Raw genomic sequence first — 18,296 nt, forward strand, 5'->3', positions numbered from 1 at the left:
AGAGCAAGTCAACTTTAAGATTAAAGCTAGAACTATATTATTTCAGCATTGGTCAAGCTATTCACATCATAATTAAATACTGATATTGACAGATGACAAACTATCCAAAAGAAAAATGAAATCTAAATTATGATTTTCATTTCCAACTCCAAACAGAAAATTCTCTCAATCTTATTTTTCAACAGCCAGACACTCTAGCAACAAATTGTGTAGGTAGCCATAGAAATGAAGAAGAGCTACTCAATTCTGATACTTGTGCATTTTTTATGCTTTAGTCTTTCACTAGGAGGGGACACCATTTGTGTGAATGCATCTGTTTCTTCAGGCCAAACAATTATCTCTTGAGCTTGGTTTCTTCAGACCAGGCGACTCTCGATCCTATTACATAGGCATATGGTACAAGAAACTATATCCTCAAGCACTAGTATGGGTAGCAAATAGGGATAAACCACTAGATGGTGCTAGAGATGCTAACTTGATAATTAGTCAATTTGGTCAGTACATCAATCCAAATATTTCAGTTACTGCACTTCTTCATGATGATGGGAATTTGATTTTGAGTGAAACTTTGGATTAGTTCATGAAAGAGGTTCTTCATTTAATTAACGATCTACAACAACAAAGGAGTATGTCCCACATCGATGGTTAATGAAACGGGTGAAATCCTTAATTATAAGGTTAGGACAATCCTCGTATCTTAGAATTAGCTTTTGAGGTGTGATATAATTGTTTTAAACTAGAGATAAATATATCATATATGATAGTAATATACGTGTAATTAAATAATTTTTTCCTATTTGAAATTATAATATTAAACTCGTAAATCAACCTTTTTTTTATCTAGTCATAAGGAAAAATTAAAATTATAATGTTAGACTCGTAAATCAACCTTTCTTTATCTAGTCATAATAGAAGGTTAAAATTATAATATTAAACTCATAAATCAACCTTTCTTTATCTAGTCATAATAGAAGGTTAAAATTATAATATTAAACTCGTAAATCAATCTTTCTTTATCGAGTCACAATAGAAGGTTAAAATTATAATATTAAACTCATAAATCAATCTTTCTTTATCTAGTCATAATAGAAGATTAAAATTATAATGTTGGACTCGTAAATCAACCTTTCTTTATCGTAGTCATAATAGAAGGTTGATTAGACAATGGGAAAACTAAAGGAAAGTAAAGTCTGAATTTTGACTTTTAGACCAAGATGAAATATTTCTAACTCCAATTAGAGAAGCATTTTTTTTATTCTCTCTATATTTGTTCAAACAATCACTAGCATATTTATTACTCCTTCAATGTCATTTTTATTAAAAATGATAAATTTATAATATTTTTACAAAATTAATTAATGACAGTTTTTTTTTTCTATTTTAACCTCGTGGGTTATTGATCTTGAAAATATATATTTGATCAACATATACATAATTTATATTCAATTGTAAAATTAATTAATTCTTATTCATTAATTAAGAAAACATTAAATAAGGATAATACTCGTGAAATCTACAATAGACCCAAAGTAGATAAGATTCTAGTCTAATTTTTTACTACAACACAAATAGAAACCTCACGCAACTAGTGTCAATTGAATAAAAAAAATCATTAGTTAACCAATTATTTGCTGAATATTCAACTAAATATGCCAGAGAATGTTATGACACACTCAATTTCACCAAAACCTATTATCACAATGACTTTACAAACAGACATTAATGTTTGTTTTTTCCACACATATTTTGAAACAATCAACATATGCTAGAAGTAAGAATAATCAAACAAATAGCAATAAAAAAAAGGTAACTTGTTTTGACTAGTTTCATGGACTCAAAAGAAGAAAAATATCCTTCCGCAAACACTTATTTTCTCTCCTTCTTGCAACTTCTCTACGTAGCATGGAAATGAAGAACATTTGTTACTTTGTGCTACTCTTTTTATGCTTCAGTCTCAGCAGTAATCTCTGTATCGGAAGGGACACCATTTCTGCCAAAGAATCTCTTTCATTCGGTGAAACTCTAGTCTCTTCAGGTGAGAAATTTGAGCTTGGTTTCGTCAGACCAGGTACCTCTCTTAAATATTATCTAGGCATATGGTACAAGAACGTTATTTTATGGCAAACCATAGTTTGGGTAGCAAATAGGGATAAACCACTTGATTATGGTACTGCTGAGTTGATAATTAGTCAAGGAAACCTTGTGCTTCTTGATAAATTTCAAGGCATAGTGTGGTCAGCACTTGCTGAAAACAATATCAATCCAAGTATTTCAGTTACTGCACTTCTTCGTGATGATGGAAATTTGATTTTGAGTGATGTCTCAAATTCATCAACACCCTTACTACTTTGGCAAAGTTTTGATAACCCAACACACTCTTTTTTGCCTGGTGCTAAGATTGGATATGATAAACGGACACAAAGAAAACAGGTTTTGGTTTCATGGAAGAATTCGAGTGATCCAGCACCGGGATTATATTCTCTGGAAATAGACCCAAAAAATGCTCAATATGTTATAAAATGGAATAGGACTAGAGAGTATTGGGCAAGTGGATCATGGGATGGCCAAAGATTCAGCTCATTGCCTGAGATGAGGTTAAACTATATGTATAATTTCAGCTATATAGACAATGAGAATGAGTCATATTTTACATATTCCCTTTACGATAATTCAATCATATCAAGGTTGATCATGGATGACTCGGGACAAATTCAGCAACAAACATGGTTGCCCGATGATGGTGGCTTTGGATGGAATCTATTCTGGTCTCAACCAAGACAATTTTGTGAGGTTTATGCTAAATGTGGGGCATTTGGAGTTTGTGATGAAGCTAATGCAACCTGCAATTGTTTGAATGGTTTCAAACCAAGATCAGATACAGAATGGAATTCAAAGGATTATTCCAGTGGCTGTGTAAGAGACCAAAAGGTGCAGTGTAATGCAATTACTGAAGACAAAGATAGTTTATGGATAAATTCAACTATAAGAGTACCTGCTTCTCAAGATACTAATATCACAGTTGGGGAAGCCTCACAGTGTAGATCTGCATGTTTCAACAATTTCTCTTGCACTGCTTATACTTATGATGGTTCTGCTACCTGTTCTATCTGGACAGAGGGTCTGTTCAATCTGCATCAACTCAGCACAACTGAATCAGAAAGGACTATATTTGTCAAACGTTGCTCACCTGAAGGTTAGTATAACATAGTTTGATTCTTTATTTCATATTAGTACTATGATATGGATAGAAGTCCTTATAAACCTTAGAACTTAACAACAATGATTCGCCTTTCAGCTCAAACTAAAACTAAGAAATCGAAGAAGCTAAAAGCAATCCTTTCGTCAATATCAGCTTTGATGTTTCTACTCATAAGCAGCAGCATTAGCTACATTTACTATAGAAGAAGAATGGCAATAAAAGCAGGTATTTGATGAATGAATCTTAACTCTGGAAGATATCTTCTTTTATACCGGCCATTTTGAACTTAATTTCAAAGGTCATTCTCAATCAGATAGAAGTAAAGGTACTCAAGGGGCACATAAATCTCAGCGGCACAAAGCTGAAGGAGAAGCAAAAGTATTGATGAATGAAAACACTGATGAAGCGATTGATGTTCCTTACTTTCACTTGGAGACCATTTTGGCTGCTACTGACAACTTCTCAACTGCAAATAAGCTCGGACAAGGAGGGTTTGGTCCAGTTTACAAGGTTAAAACTTCATTCCTACATCTATGTGGACTGGTATGGCCTCATTGACCTAATGAGATGAAATTCTTTTGCAGGGTATCTTTCCAGGTGAAAAAGAAATTGCAGTGAAAACATTATCCAGTCAATCAGGACAAGGCATAGATGAATTTAAGAATGAAGTGACTCTAATTGCAAAGCTTCAACATCGAAATCTGGTGAGGCTATTGGGCTATTGCATCAATGCAACGAAACAAATATTACTTTATGAATATATGCCGAATAAAAGTTTAGATACATTCCTATTTGGTAAGTTAGCCTTATTAAGTTCCTTATTCTCAAAGTCATATGTTTCTTACAATGATCTAATTGTTTTATTGACGTACCAAACTTTGTCATGGTAACGATTCAAGATGGAACACTTTGTCAATTATTGGATTGGAAGAGACGTTATGACATCATATTGGGCATTGCACGGGGTCTATCTTATCTTCACCACGATTCAAGACTAAGGATCATTCATAGAGATTTAAAAACCAGTAACATTTTATTAGATGAGGAGATGAACCCGAAGATTTCAGATTTTGGCTTGGCAAGAATTGTTGAAGGAAAAGTAACAGAAGCAAATACAAAGAAAGTAGTGGGGACCTAGTAAGTATAATATCAAATAATTTCTTACAAAAGGAGCTTTGGATAAAATCTTTTACTCAAATGTTTTGTTCATCTCTAGCGGCTATATGTCTCCTGAATATGCACTGGATGGACTTTTTTCCATCAAATCAGACGTATTCAGTTTTGGAGTAGTCATGCTTGAGATAATCAGTGGAAGAAGGAATACAGGATTTTATCAGTCGGAAGAAGCCTTAAACTTGTTGGGTTATGTAAGTGAAGAAACTTCCCATGACTTAATTATTATATCTTCTTCTTAGCTTTGTTTCTCTGATTGAAAAATTATCACAGGCATGGAAACTATGGACAGAAAAATCCGAGACACAATTAATAGAGAAGTCATTACTTGAATCATGCAACAGAAGTGAAGCACTAAAGTGCATCTATATTGCGCTTCTGTGTGTACAAGAAGATCCAAATCATCGTCCTACTATGTCAGATGTCATTTTAATGCTGGGAGGGGAAGGTAGTAACCTTCCAACACCTAATAGACCAGCTTTTGTAATAAGGACACATGCTTCTAGCACATCTTCTTCTTCCTCCGATGAAAAATTCATTGCATCCAACAATCAGGTGACGATTACAGTTGAAGAAGGACGTTAGCAGGAGCATTTAATTTGTATGAGAAGGGGTAAGGGTGTCGAGGGATAATTGTGTATCAGTACTTGGTCAAATGTCGTCGTCTCTATAATAGTTGGGGACCAAATTAAAGGTGGAAATGTTGGGAATACTCTCAAGTGTTTGTACTGAAATATGGAGTATATACTTTTTTTTGTTTACAAGTAGTAGGGCTTAGCAATCAAAAGAAGAATAATTCGATTATTCCTGATTCCTTCAAATGTAACTTGTCTTTCTTATACAATATGTTATTATCCCAAACCACCTCCCATAAAAGAAACTTTGGGTTAGTTCATGAAAGAGGTTCTTCATTTAATTAAAGATCTAAGATATATGAGCACACAACTCAAACATTTTACAAAAGCAATAACATAATGTTCACTAGGGTTTTAGTCAAGCATTCAGTCCAGTCCTCATTTCAATCTGTGATTTGAATAGATTCTACAACAAGAGTTTGAGCACTTACAGTTGAACAAGCTCACAGCAGACCGATCGATCCCTAACCTATCAAAACTTGCAATTGGAAGTATGTTATACCAATCCTGGACTATAGGCTGCCCTAAAAGGATGAAATCAAAAGCTATTTGGTGATTGAATGAGTTTGAAAGGTTAAGGAAGGCAAGACGAGGGATGTGCACCACTAGTGTATCCAAATAGGTCTAAAAATGGTTCTTTTAACTAGTAACTATTTGAAAATTTTGTCGGCTATATACTTATCGATTTTAGTCTCATAATTATAAAATTATCAATTTTAATCTTTTATGTATTTGAAAATTTATCAATTTTCTTTTTTTTAATATAAACAGCTTAGGTTTATAGTTCAAAATTGTATTTCAGAACATTATGAACTTTAACCCAGATACAAAATCAAGATATACAAGAAAATAATAGAGATAAGCCTATATGTACAATGATGATTTAAACATGCAAACATGTATGGAAAAAATTTACTCGCACACGGTGTCTATATCAAACTAATTCAATTTCAATTATTATATGATTCAATGAAGTAAAATACATACTAATTAATTAAAGTTAAGTAAAATAAATTATAAATTAAATACATGACATACATATATTAGATTGACATAAATATTCTATATAAGTAAATTTTACCCGACATGGATAGGATGAAGGTAAAAAGAGAGAGAAGATGACGGAATAAAGCGGCTGGTGGACTGGGGTGGAGTGGGGTGGGGGAAACAACATATTTGAGTTTTAAAAAAATTGACTTGTTAATGACTTATTAATTAAAGAATTTAAATTTAAAATAATTATTTAATATCATGTTTAAGAAATTTTTGTATCCAATATTTTTAAAAAAATATAATATAAATATTAAAAGTGATAATATATATATATATATATATATAATTATTTTAAACTAGAAATAAATATAGTATATGATAGTAATGTATGTTTAAATAATTTTTCCTTTTTAAAATTATAATATTAAACTCGTAAATCAACTTTTCTTTATCTAGTCATAATAAAATGTTGATATTGACAGTAGGAAGATTAAAGAAAAGTAAAGTCTGAATTTAGACTTTTAGACAAAGATGAAATTTTTCCGACTTGTTATAAATCCATTGAATAGTGTATGACCATTTGGTTTATTCATGAACTACTAAATTCATGTATATGTATTTCATAGATAGTATGAACCCCTCTTTTGGATAACAATGTAGATAACTATGTATCTACTAGATAAATGACTTTTGAGAGTGATATCTCAACATTATAAATAGACCATTTGATATACACTTGAATAAGAACAAAATTCCTCTTCTTCTATCTACTTCTCTTGTCTTCTTCTCTTTATGATTATATTCTTATAACTTAATTTTATAACACGTTATCAACACGAATATGCTCTAAAAATTGTAGCACTTTGCAAAAATTTTGTAGTTGAAACACTTCTGAGCATGAACATGTTCTATTTATTTTTTCTTGTTACACATTTATATTTTCAAAAGTTTCTCTTATACTTATAATTTCTTTTAGTATATATGTGTTATATGAAAAGGTTGAAACATTGGTTTGTTTTACTTTAACAATTTTATATATTGATTTATGATTATACTAACAGTTCTTCGTTTCAGAAAAGAATTGAAGGACAAATAAGTAAATTTTCATGTTGATTTTCTAAGTGTTAATTATGATGAACTTATTAATATTTACAATTTCTAGATGTGAGAAAACTCTCAATCTTATTTTTACAAAATTTGCTCCTATAATTCTTGATTTCATTTAAAGGCTCATGGTTGAGTTCTATGGGTATTGACTTATATGACATTGATTGAAGGTTAAGACGATGGATTCAAGTTCCATCGGTTAAAGTCCTGATGCACCATTAAAAAAAATATTTGAGGGTAAGACGGTAGGTTCAAGTTCTACCGCACCAAGAGGGTAAGACATCAATTTAAGTTTTGATGCACCATGATGATAAGCATTGGGTTCAAGTCCCATAGAATTTGGCCTAACACGCCTTATATGGATAAGACATTGAGTTTGAGTCAATGCACCATAGTGATGATATAATGATGACTAAGGCTTTGATGAAAAGTCTTGAAATTCATCCTATTGAATTTGCTCCATTCCTTGAAAAGAATATGGTAGCAACATATGATAATTTTGAAATCGCATGTTCACTTGCTCCATTCTATCGTATGAATGTGGTAGCAGTAACTAGTTAATCTGAAAGACGACAAATGATTAACGATATGAAAAGGGGCATGAAATGACGGAATTATAATAGTCATCGTTGTGGTAATTATAAAAGGAACAACACTATTAGTTCTTCAAATAGTCCTTCAAAATGTGAAGGCAATTTTTATTATCAAAATGGTAGAAAGGTCATTAGACTTGTGAATGTTGTCGACCCAATAATTTGACAAGTTTATAAATCCTCCATCAAGAGACAAGAAGATAAAGTGATGGTACACTTGATCTTTCAAAGTGATGTTGAGGTGTATCATGGAAATATGATAAATTTTAAAATCATGACAATGTACTTATAATACAAATTTATGAAGTACATATAAATGATTAGTCCATTCCTTGAAGAGAATGTGACTTGTGATGAGTATCGTGAATGCTCGACAATTCTATAAGAGAATGGGTCAAGATGTGATAAAGTCATTATGGGTTGAATATATGCCAAAACTCACCTCTATGGGAGGTTTGAGAAAAAAATGATACATACCAAAATTCACCTCTACGGGAGGTTTGAGAGAAAATAAATTTTATTTGACAGAAATAGGTTATGGTATTGTATGTTTATACGTCACTATGGTATGTTTATTGTGAACTACCGAAAGGGCAAAAGAAAGAAATAGTTCTTGCCTATAAGGGTTGTAGTCATTATTGTGTGGCAATACAAATTTGTCATTGATTGTGTACCTATGGTACAATACCCTCCACAAACTATAGGCCTAGAAGATGAACCCTGTTAAGTATGCACTGAGCTCGAAGAACTATGCCTAGTGCAACCAGCCTCAGACGCAGGTATAGCAGCATGAATGGGTCTGCTAAACTGAGAGTGATAATCTCTCCCTACATAACCCCGACTACTAGGCGGAGCACCACCAAAATAACCTGAATAATGGGTCCTCTTGCCCTCACGTTTCTCAAATCCCTCACGTCGAATCATCTCCAACTCCTTAGCAGCATCCATCACTTTCTGGAACGGAACACCAAAAGCAGCAACCTGAGAAACTCCTAGACGAATCGGAATAATCATCCCCTTAACAAACCTCCTCACTGTCTTAGCCTCTGTAGGAAGTATCATTGAAGCATGTCTAGCCAAGGCATGAAATTTACCCTCATTCTCTGCAACTGACATACTACCTTGCTGCAAACCCTCAAACTCGGTCCTCTTGCACTCCATCTCACTGCGTGGAACAAATTTTGATAGAAATACCTGAGTAAACTAAGTCCAGGATAGTGGAGAGGATCCAGCTGGCCTACTACTAATATAATCCCTCCACCACTGTTTGGCAGAGCCAGTCATCTGAAAAACTGTATAGTCAACTTCATGAGACTCCACCAATCCAAGATTATGCAACCTCTCATGACAACTAACTATAAATTCATATGCACCCTCAGTTAAGTCACCAGTATAAGTAGGAGGATTCATTAGTCTGAACCTCCCAAACATCTTTTGCTCATCAATGGTCATAGAAGGCCTGTTCACCGAATATGATGTCATATCTGGAAACTTCATGCTATCCAAATGAGAAGCTAAAGCAGCTGGCTGAGTCCTGGGAGTCTGAGAATCAGGAGCAACTATCGGATCTGGAGTCTGACCTGCGACACGGGTCTGTGAGCCATCAGAAGTGACAAGCAAAGCTCCTGCCTGAGCCATCCCCTCTAGGAGTTCTATTATATGAGCCAAGGTATCTAGAAGCACTGGGGTGACAATAGTACTGAGTGGAGCCTGAGCTGGACCATCCCCATTGACAAGATTTTGCACATCCCCATGAATGACCTCTGCATCAGGAGGTACGATCCTATCACGACCCTGGGTAACTATTGGTACTTGACCTACCATAGGTGCTGCAATACGGACCCTACCCCGACCTTGAGCTCGTCTCCTGCCTCTACCTCGGATAGTGTTCCCAGAAGCAGGCGCAAGAATAGGATTCTGACCACCACTTGCCGGTGTACAAGTTCTCGCCATCTGAGAGAATAAGATATCAAGATTAGAATTTCAACAAGGTCAAGTGTGCACGATAGTGAATGAAAGAACATAATATTTCCTAAATGTCCTATAGCCTCTCGAAGATAGATATGGACATCTTCATACTGATCCGCAAGACTCTACAAGACATTGCTCTTGTACTCGTGAGATCGATGAACCTAGCGCTCTGATATCAATTTGTCATGACATAAATTCACAAGTCGTGATGGCACCTATGTTCCCAACCAATAGGTAAGCCAACCCAACATATTAACCAAACTTAACCAACAAATGTGTAAAAAAGACAAAAACTTAGCAAGAATCTCCAACATTGAGTTCCTTATAAGTACGAAATGCGGAAGCTAGAAAAATATATCACCCTAAGAATTGGTGTCTTAAGTATAAGAGCTTCTAAAATCCGATGCAAGTTTGATACTAAATGACAAATCTAACATAAGGGATATCATGTTGAATACTAATAACAGAATAAATAAAAGATAGAGGGAGGTGTGAGCCACGGAACAGCCAAGCAGCTCACCACAACTCCAAGACACTCCAAGCTCGGACACAATTTGCTCCACGAGATGTGCTCCTACTCGAAATCGAATTTGCACCACAAAGAGTGCAACAAGTGTAATATGAGTACGAAACCATGTGTACCCAGTATGTCTCATTGACCGACAACGAAGAAGTAGTGACGAGAGTTTATATAAGAAAAAATAAATTCTTAAATTATATAAGTTTACATATATTACACTTACTATTTAAGTTTCATCAATAAAGGTAATCAAACATCAAGTACTTTCCAAACACCAAACAAAAACATATAATCATCAAGAATGAATGATGTGATGAAATGCAATGCAATATGATACCATGTAATGATATATCTCAGAATACTCAGTACTCACTCAATCGTATATACATGATACTCCTCAGAAATACATCGAGAGCTCATGACCCATGGGGGAATCGCGAGGTCCATGTACCGACACAGACGATCTTCACGTGTCTGTGCGGATGATCTCAACGCACTATCATAATATCAAACAATTTCGGCTCGGACAGTCTCCACGTGCCCAAATTACAATCTTAACATCTCACCATCCCCAGCACGGAAGATCTCCATATGCCCAACTTATACTCAATCTCATGTCAATGCATGTACACAATATTATTTCAATATAAGGGGATGATGATGCATCTCACTCAATCAATATCAACATAATACATAACCACCTCAATTATCACAACTATACGGGTGTAATAAAGCAAACACAATCACACAATAATTTCAAGTCAATAATATATCAGTTAATGCACACATGCTTTGGAAATTCTCAAATTGCAATCCGCATTCTATAGTAGTAACTTTCCGTTTTATAACACTGGTACTCATACCAATGCCCGTCACACCATTGATACGAGACCCCTATCTTTCGTCCTTACCCCTTTGTCTATTTTCATTTTTAATCTTTAATTAGGAAAACGTCTTTCAACAAGTCTAAAAGTCTTAACATACCTTAAATGTCGAACCTCGTGTCACCAATCTTCAAGATTTTTTCTTTCCTTTTTCCAAAATTTCGAAACGTTCCCAATCTACCAATTGTGCAATATTCGTAAGTAAGCGAGTTCATAGGTACTCAATTTGCTATATGTCTAACCCAAACTCCAAAACTCACTCACATCTCCAATCAAGCTCCTCTTGATATATTTTATATGTCAAAGATTCATATTGCTAAATTTCAAGCCAGAATTTAACTTTAATCCCCCCAACAAAGTTGAATCATATAATATACACCTAATAATTAATTACCCATCTCAATATATTAAAAACTAGTGTCTTAATTTTGTAAATAAATAAAATAAGAACTAATTCCCACCCATTGATAAAACACTGGAACGTGGCCATTCTTTTCCTTAAACTATTCTGCAAATTACCAATTTTTCTTAAATATTACCACCATTGCCAATCATTGGCATATGATTGCCTAATGATTGGCATCCAACTATAGTCCCTCATTATCCTAATAACTCTAGGAAACAAAACGTCCCGCCCATGCAACTATCCCGAATTCAAATCATTTTCTGACCTTACAAAAATCTCTACTACATTTGGTATAACCTCACTTATAAATATACACATTACTACATTACTGTAACTTTATGTTTTATTATTAACAATTGAATTTAACCAGTGACAACCCTTAGAAACACATTTTTTTATTAATGCCACCTCAATATGACCCCCAAATATTTTCCCGATTTCCATAATTTACGACAACTACACTATCAATTTTCACAAGGATCAACGGTCCAAATCCCAAAAATAATTCCATAATTCTCACTCATCTATGCCGGCACTGTATTCATGAAACCAGCAATTCAACATTCCCCACCTAATAATATAATAGCAATACTCATATACGAAGCAATTTCACGTGTACCCACATGAATGAAAAATTTATTAAGATTTTCTTAACTCTAGGAGTCGACTTTCGCTATGACGCTGCCACCAAACTTTGCACGCTGATTTCTTGTTTTCTTCCTTCTCTAAGCAAGAGTATATTAACCGTGAAACCCCACTAACCTATTATCTATATTACTTATTTAATAAAAGTTTCCTCAACTAGGTACTCGTAGTTACCGAATAGTTAAAATAAACTTTTTAATTTTTTTTGCAAATAGTCAAAATAGTCCTAGTTTTCAAAATGACCTAGCGGGTCATTACATCGGGTACCGTGTGGTTTGGTACTCACCCCTTTCTACAACAATTTTTTTGTAGGTTATAAGCCTAGATTTTTGTTGTACTTGTCATTCTCTTTTTTTATAAGGCTTCTTGGAGATTTGTGAGGTAGTTGTTTGTCGTCTCAGCGGACTCTCTTTCTTCATAGTTTTGATCTTGTTCTATTCTAGAAAGAAGTTCATTTGAGACTTTTATTTTCGTTTGATTCGATTGTAATACTTTAGAGGCTTGTACACGTGACCACCAGGTTTTGGGGTATAATGTAAGTTGATAATAAATTTTTCATATTTTATTGTAATAATTGAGTTTTAGGCTGACTTGTCTTGGTGGGATAAGATAAGTGTCATCACGTCCATCTTTTTGGGTCGTGACACAATCTTCAAAATTATGAAAATCTTTGTGATAGTTTTAAAGTTCTAAATATTACTTAAATAGAACTAGAAAATTTATTTTTATGTAAGGTATAAATAAATAATTATGATTTCTGATCTCATGTGATAAATATAAAATTCACATGCCGAATTAAAACTTATAACTAATTATGAGGGGCTTCATCAATGACAAGATCGAGATATAGATTCTATCAATTAATTATTATTTTATGAATGTGATTTTTTAGCATTCAATCTATCAGAAATCTGTAATCTACGAAAGAGTTTTACCTTTTGACATATCAATATAATAAATCAAGTTACATTGATCATAAAAATTATATCAGGATTAAAAGTAAAAATATTTTTAATGAACCAGAGAAGTTGTTTTGTAATATATTTCGAATTTAAACAAATAAAGTTACTTGGTCCTTTCAATAAACATAAATAATATAATAGCACAAGAAGTTGGAATAGAGTCACTCTCATAATCAAGATCAAATTATAAGAATCGATAATTTTAATCTTTCAGTATATGAGACAAGAAACTCCATATGCTAAATATCTACTATATAAGTAAAGGATCTATTCAAATCATACTTTATTAAATTAAGTAAACAAAATCACAGTCAATACATTATAGGATGAAAAAACAATACAACAATTTAAATCGCACTATAGACTTAGATGAATACGAAAAATATTGTAGCTTAAAGATACATGCCTTGGCTAATCTTGGTTTTGCCTGAGCAAGAAGTGGTAAGGTAGAAAAATGATTAATCTTAGATGACTCAATTAAATCATTGCACGGTGAATTTGATGGTAAATCCCAAGTAAATCCTTGAAGAAGCCTAGCAAGTAACATTGTAGTAATTGTTGAACCAAGTTTCACTGCTGAACAACCTCATCTTCCAATACTAAATAATAACAAATGTAAGTTTGAATCAGTGAGAACTAGTTCACCATCATCTTTCATTTTGAGATGGCGCTCCGGCTTGAACTTTAATGTTTCCTCCCAAACTCTAGAATTCCGGCCAAGTCCAAGACGACTTAATAACACTATACTCCCTTTGGGGATGAAGTACTTTTCAGCAACGATGGTATCAGAGTCAGACACACGTGAGGAACATTAAATGTATACTTACAATCATAAAATTATCCAAAGTTGATAAAACAACACAACACAACTCAACTTTGTTCACATGATTTATAAAGTAATTAAAATGTATACTTACAAGAACTTGTGCCTTAATCTCTTTAACATTCATTTGTATCTTTGAGCATAATAATAAGAACATCAAGAATATCCTCTTCCAAAGTTTTTTTATTTTCCATCTTTCCATATTTGAATCCTCTTATCAACTTCAATATCAATATGTTTTGTTGCTTTATCATATGCTTTCTTGATAATTGCATTGCCTTGTGACCATCCAAATCAAAAACACTTAACCATGGTAAGTAATCTGATATACTAAAAGAATATATAAACATATATTCAATAAGTTTAAAAACTGCATCAATTTGTTCCTCATGATCTCTTGCTGAAAATAATATTCATTTCCACAATGATACCAACTTGTTACTTTTCTTAAGTTAATAACAAGTTGATTATTGGTGCATTGATTGTAAACTAATTGATGAAATGATGTTGGTGACAACACATGACAAGTAAGAACTTTTTCACCACTTTGGACAAAAATTGGAGTCAAATAGAGTCCTGACTCTTCAAGAACTCACAAGCAAGTTCAGGAGAATAACATAATAATTACCAAAGATGAATGCAAGCGATTTCATTATTCATTTCCTCCATAATTTTTGTGTATTCGAAGAGTTAATGCATTCTTATTTTTTAAAATGATCCAATTATAGGCCATGATTTTGGACCTGGTTTATTGTAGTTTCTTACACTACTATTCCATTTCTTAAGAATAATAGCAATTGTCAATATTATGAAGAAGAATGTAGTGTTATTGGAGATAACCATAAGAAGAAGGTTTGGTATCTTCATCATTTTTGTCTTGTGATTGTACGTTAAGGCTAAGGTCTTGCACTATTTATTATACCCTATAGGGGCTGCCTCAACAAAGTGGTATGATAAAATAGTTTTAGTAAAATTTATGTGATTTAATTTGGCCGATCATCATATAATTTAAGAAATTTTATCAACTTTGCAATATCTTAAAACTATCTTTAAAAAGATGCTGGCTAAAAAAATGTATTCATTTCCGCATGATTATCTTCTATCCATTATTAGAAGAACAAAAAATAAGAATGTACTATTTAAGAAAGGGGGATATTTTCATCATTTTCCCCTTAATTATGATTGTTAAGTCTTCTTATGTATTACATTATTTATATGTGTTGCATCAACATGCAACTAAGGTAGGCTCAACAAAGACGTATAGTAACTAGTACTATTTAACATTTTTTTTTCATTTCAATTTTTGTTATACCTAATTTGACTCTCCATATAATTTAAGAATTATGAATTTCAAAACTATCTTTAAAAAGAGTTTTTTTTTTTGCCAATATAAACAAAATATACTGATAATATAATTAAATATTTATCAAATAAAAGATAATATCTCATATAAATTTAAACACAAAAAATATTTCCTATAATTTAATTTAAGAGGCCACGAAATTAAGACATATTAGTAGTTATCTAGCCACACGTAGTTATCTAGGCATTATTAGAAGAAAAAAATAAAGCACGTGGTAATATAAAAATGTAGGGGCCACTTATGTTATGCCACGAGTTGTTTATCTTGGAATAAAATGCAAAAGTACTATTTTATTTTATTTTATATTTATCTGAAAATAATAAATAATTCTTAAATTATTTATTCTAAAATTTATATCACAGTAATAACACAAGATATCTTATATATAAAATAAAATAACTTATTTCTAAATAATTCATCCTAAAATAATTAATTTGGAATAAAGTATTGCTCATAAACACTTTAAGACCGTACTACTTTTTTGTTTTCTTAAAGTACTCTCATTTCAATCTACTGTTTTTCTATTCCTTTGGTTTAATTCATAATGTATATTTTTAGATTTTTTTTTATATATATACAACAAATAATTTTATTTGCATCAAATATGCTCAAATTTTTTTTATTTAAAAAATGACCAAAAATATGCTATACAAACAACACAACTTGTTTTTTAAAAAGAATATCAACACTGAACCTAAAAATTTAAAAAATTGAATTGAATAATTCAATTTAATCTTTTTTTTATATATTTATGCATATCTTTATCTTGAATTATAATAATATTATTTTATCAGTGATTTTATTGGTACAAATTGAGAATTCAAGTCAAATTTCTTTGAAAAAAGGTCAATGCGAAACATAAAAATTAAAGGATTGAATTAATTCAATTCAACCTGATTTTTTGATATTTATGATTATCATTATCTTGAATTACAATACTTTTTTTCATTAATGATTTCATTGCTACAAATTGAGAAATAAAATATTTTTTAAAAAAAATAATATCAATGCCAAAGCTAAAAACTTACAAATTGAATTAATTAAATTCAACCTGATTTTCAAATATATTTATGCATATTTTTATCTTGAACTGCAACAATTTTTTCATTAATGATTTGATTTCTACAAATTGAGAAGTCAAACCAAAATTTTTGAAAAAAAAAAATCAATGTTCAACATAAAAACTAAAGAATTGAATTAATTCAATTGAACCCGAATTTTCAATATATGTCTATTCTTATCTTGATCTATAGTAATTTTTTGCTACGAATCGAGAAATCAAACCATTTTTAAAAAAAAAATATCAATGCCGAACCTAAAAACTAAGGAATTGAATCAAGTCAATTCGACCGAATTTTTTCATATTTATGCATATTCTTATCTTGAACTATAGTAATTTTTTTCATCAATGATATATTTAATTGCTACAAGTTGAGAAATCAAATAATTTTTTTTGAGAAATTGTCAATGTCAAACCTAAAAAACTAAAGAATTGAATTAATTCAATTCAACCTGATTTTTCGATATTTATGTATATTTTTATCTTGAACTACATAACTTTTTTCATTAATGATTTAATTGCTACGAATTGAGAAATAAAACTAATTTTTTTTTAAAAAAATACCAATGTCAAACCTAAAAACTAAAAATTCAAATTCAACCTGAATTTTTTAATATTTGTGCCTATACTTATCTCGAACTATAGTTATTTTTTCATTTATGATTTAATTGTGCTACAAATCGAGAAATCAAATCAAAAATTTGAAAATATTAACGCCAAATCTAAAAACTAAAGAATTGAAATCAACTCAATTCAACATTATTTTTCAATATTTATGTCTATCTTTATCTCGAACTACAATTTCTTGTTTCATTATATTAATATTGGACCTAAAAACTAAAGAATTGAATTAATTCATTTCAACGTGAATTTTTTATGTTTATGTCAAATCTTATCTTGATGAGCTGCAATTAGAAAAAAAATCCATTAAGGATTTAGTTGCTACAAATTGAGAAGTCAAACTAAATTTTTTGAAAAAGTTATCAATACTGAACTAAAAAATTAAAGAATTGAATTGAATTAATTCAATTCAATCTATTTTTTCAGTATTTAAGTCTATTCATATCTTGAATTACAGTAAAATTTTCACTGATGATATAATTGCTATAAATTGAGACTAAACTAATTTTTTTTGAAAAAAAATATCAATGCCAAACCTAAAAACTAAAGAATTGATTTAATATAATTTTTAGATATTGATTTTAATCGTAAACTATATTGTAGATATTTCTATGTTCTATACTCAATTAACTGAAAAACAAGAAAATTTCTTTTTCAAAGTGTCGTACAGGCACAAGACTTTCATATGATTATCTTCAATGCAACTTTTATCTGTTTAGAATAATTATCTTCAGTGTATGTTTCAATAATTTAATTACAACGAATTGACAAATCAAACAAAAGATTTTGAGAAAAATATTAATATCCAACCTAAAAGTTAAAGAATTAAATTAAATCTGATTTTTTGATATTCATGCCTATTCTTATATTGAATTACAATATAAAAAATCATCAATAATTTAATTGCTATAAATTGAGAAATCAAAACCAATTTTTTTGAAAAAATATTAATGTCAACCCTAAAAATTAAAGAATTGAATTAGTTGGATTCAACCTGATATGTGTATCCTTATCTTGAAATTGCTATACATTGATAAATCAAACTAAAAAAAATTTTCAAGATTTTTTTGATATTTATGTCTATTCTTATCTTAAACTATAATGATTTTTTTATTCAATGATTTAATTGCTATGAATTGAAAAACTAAATCAATTTTTTTTTTGGAAAAATATCAATACCGGACCAAAAAAACTAAAGAATTGAATAATTCACTTCAATTCAGAGTGTGTTTGGTTGGGATAAAAGTTTTGGAAAATGTTTTCCAAATCAACTCATTTTCCTCAAAATTAAGGAAAATGACTTCACTTCAAAAATTAAGTAAAACATTTTCCATAACTCTC

General features: G+C 31.1%; 1 protein-coding gene, 1 long non-coding RNA gene and 1 pseudogene across 3 annotated transcripts; 1 reads left to right on the forward strand and 2 right to left on the reverse strand.

Moving 5' to 3' along the window:
- Window positions 1-1,438: 1,438 nt before the first annotated feature.
- On the forward strand, window positions 1,439-5,272 carry LOC107026182 (G-type lectin S-receptor-like serine/threonine-protein kinase At4g03230). The gene is made up of 7 exons (XM_015227059.2): window positions 1,439-3,193; window positions 3,296-3,424; window positions 3,513-3,709; window positions 3,784-3,994; window positions 4,099-4,336; window positions 4,416-4,566; window positions 4,646-5,272. Exons 1-7 carry the CDS (start codon window positions 1,903-1,905, stop codon window positions 4,955-4,957), a joined length of 2,529 nt encoding a protein of 842 aa, XP_015082545.1. The 5' UTR covers window positions 1,439-1,902; the 3' UTR covers window positions 4,958-5,272.
- LOC114077918 lies at window positions 2,701-5,635 on the reverse strand. Of its 2 annotated transcripts, none has more exons than XR_003579298.1 (3): window positions 5,439-5,635; window positions 2,993-3,129; window positions 2,701-2,840 (listed from the first exon to the last, which is right to left on the reverse strand). It is a non-coding gene; the product is annotated as an uncharacterized LOC114077918 (long non-coding RNA). The 2 variants fall into 2 exon arrangements; XR_003579299.1 differs by having other exon boundaries at window positions 2,993-3,148.
- A 3,268-nt stretch (window positions 5,636-8,903) lies between these two features.
- LOC114077910 lies at window positions 8,904-14,781 on the reverse strand (annotated as a pseudogene).
- Window positions 14,782-18,296: the final 3,515 nt, after the last annotated feature.

Source organism: Solanum pennellii, chromosome 7, assembly GCF_001406875.1.
Source record: "Solanum pennellii chromosome 7, SPENNV200".
Classification (NCBI taxonomy): domain Eukaryota; kingdom Viridiplantae; phylum Streptophyta; class Magnoliopsida; order Solanales; family Solanaceae; genus Solanum; species Solanum pennellii.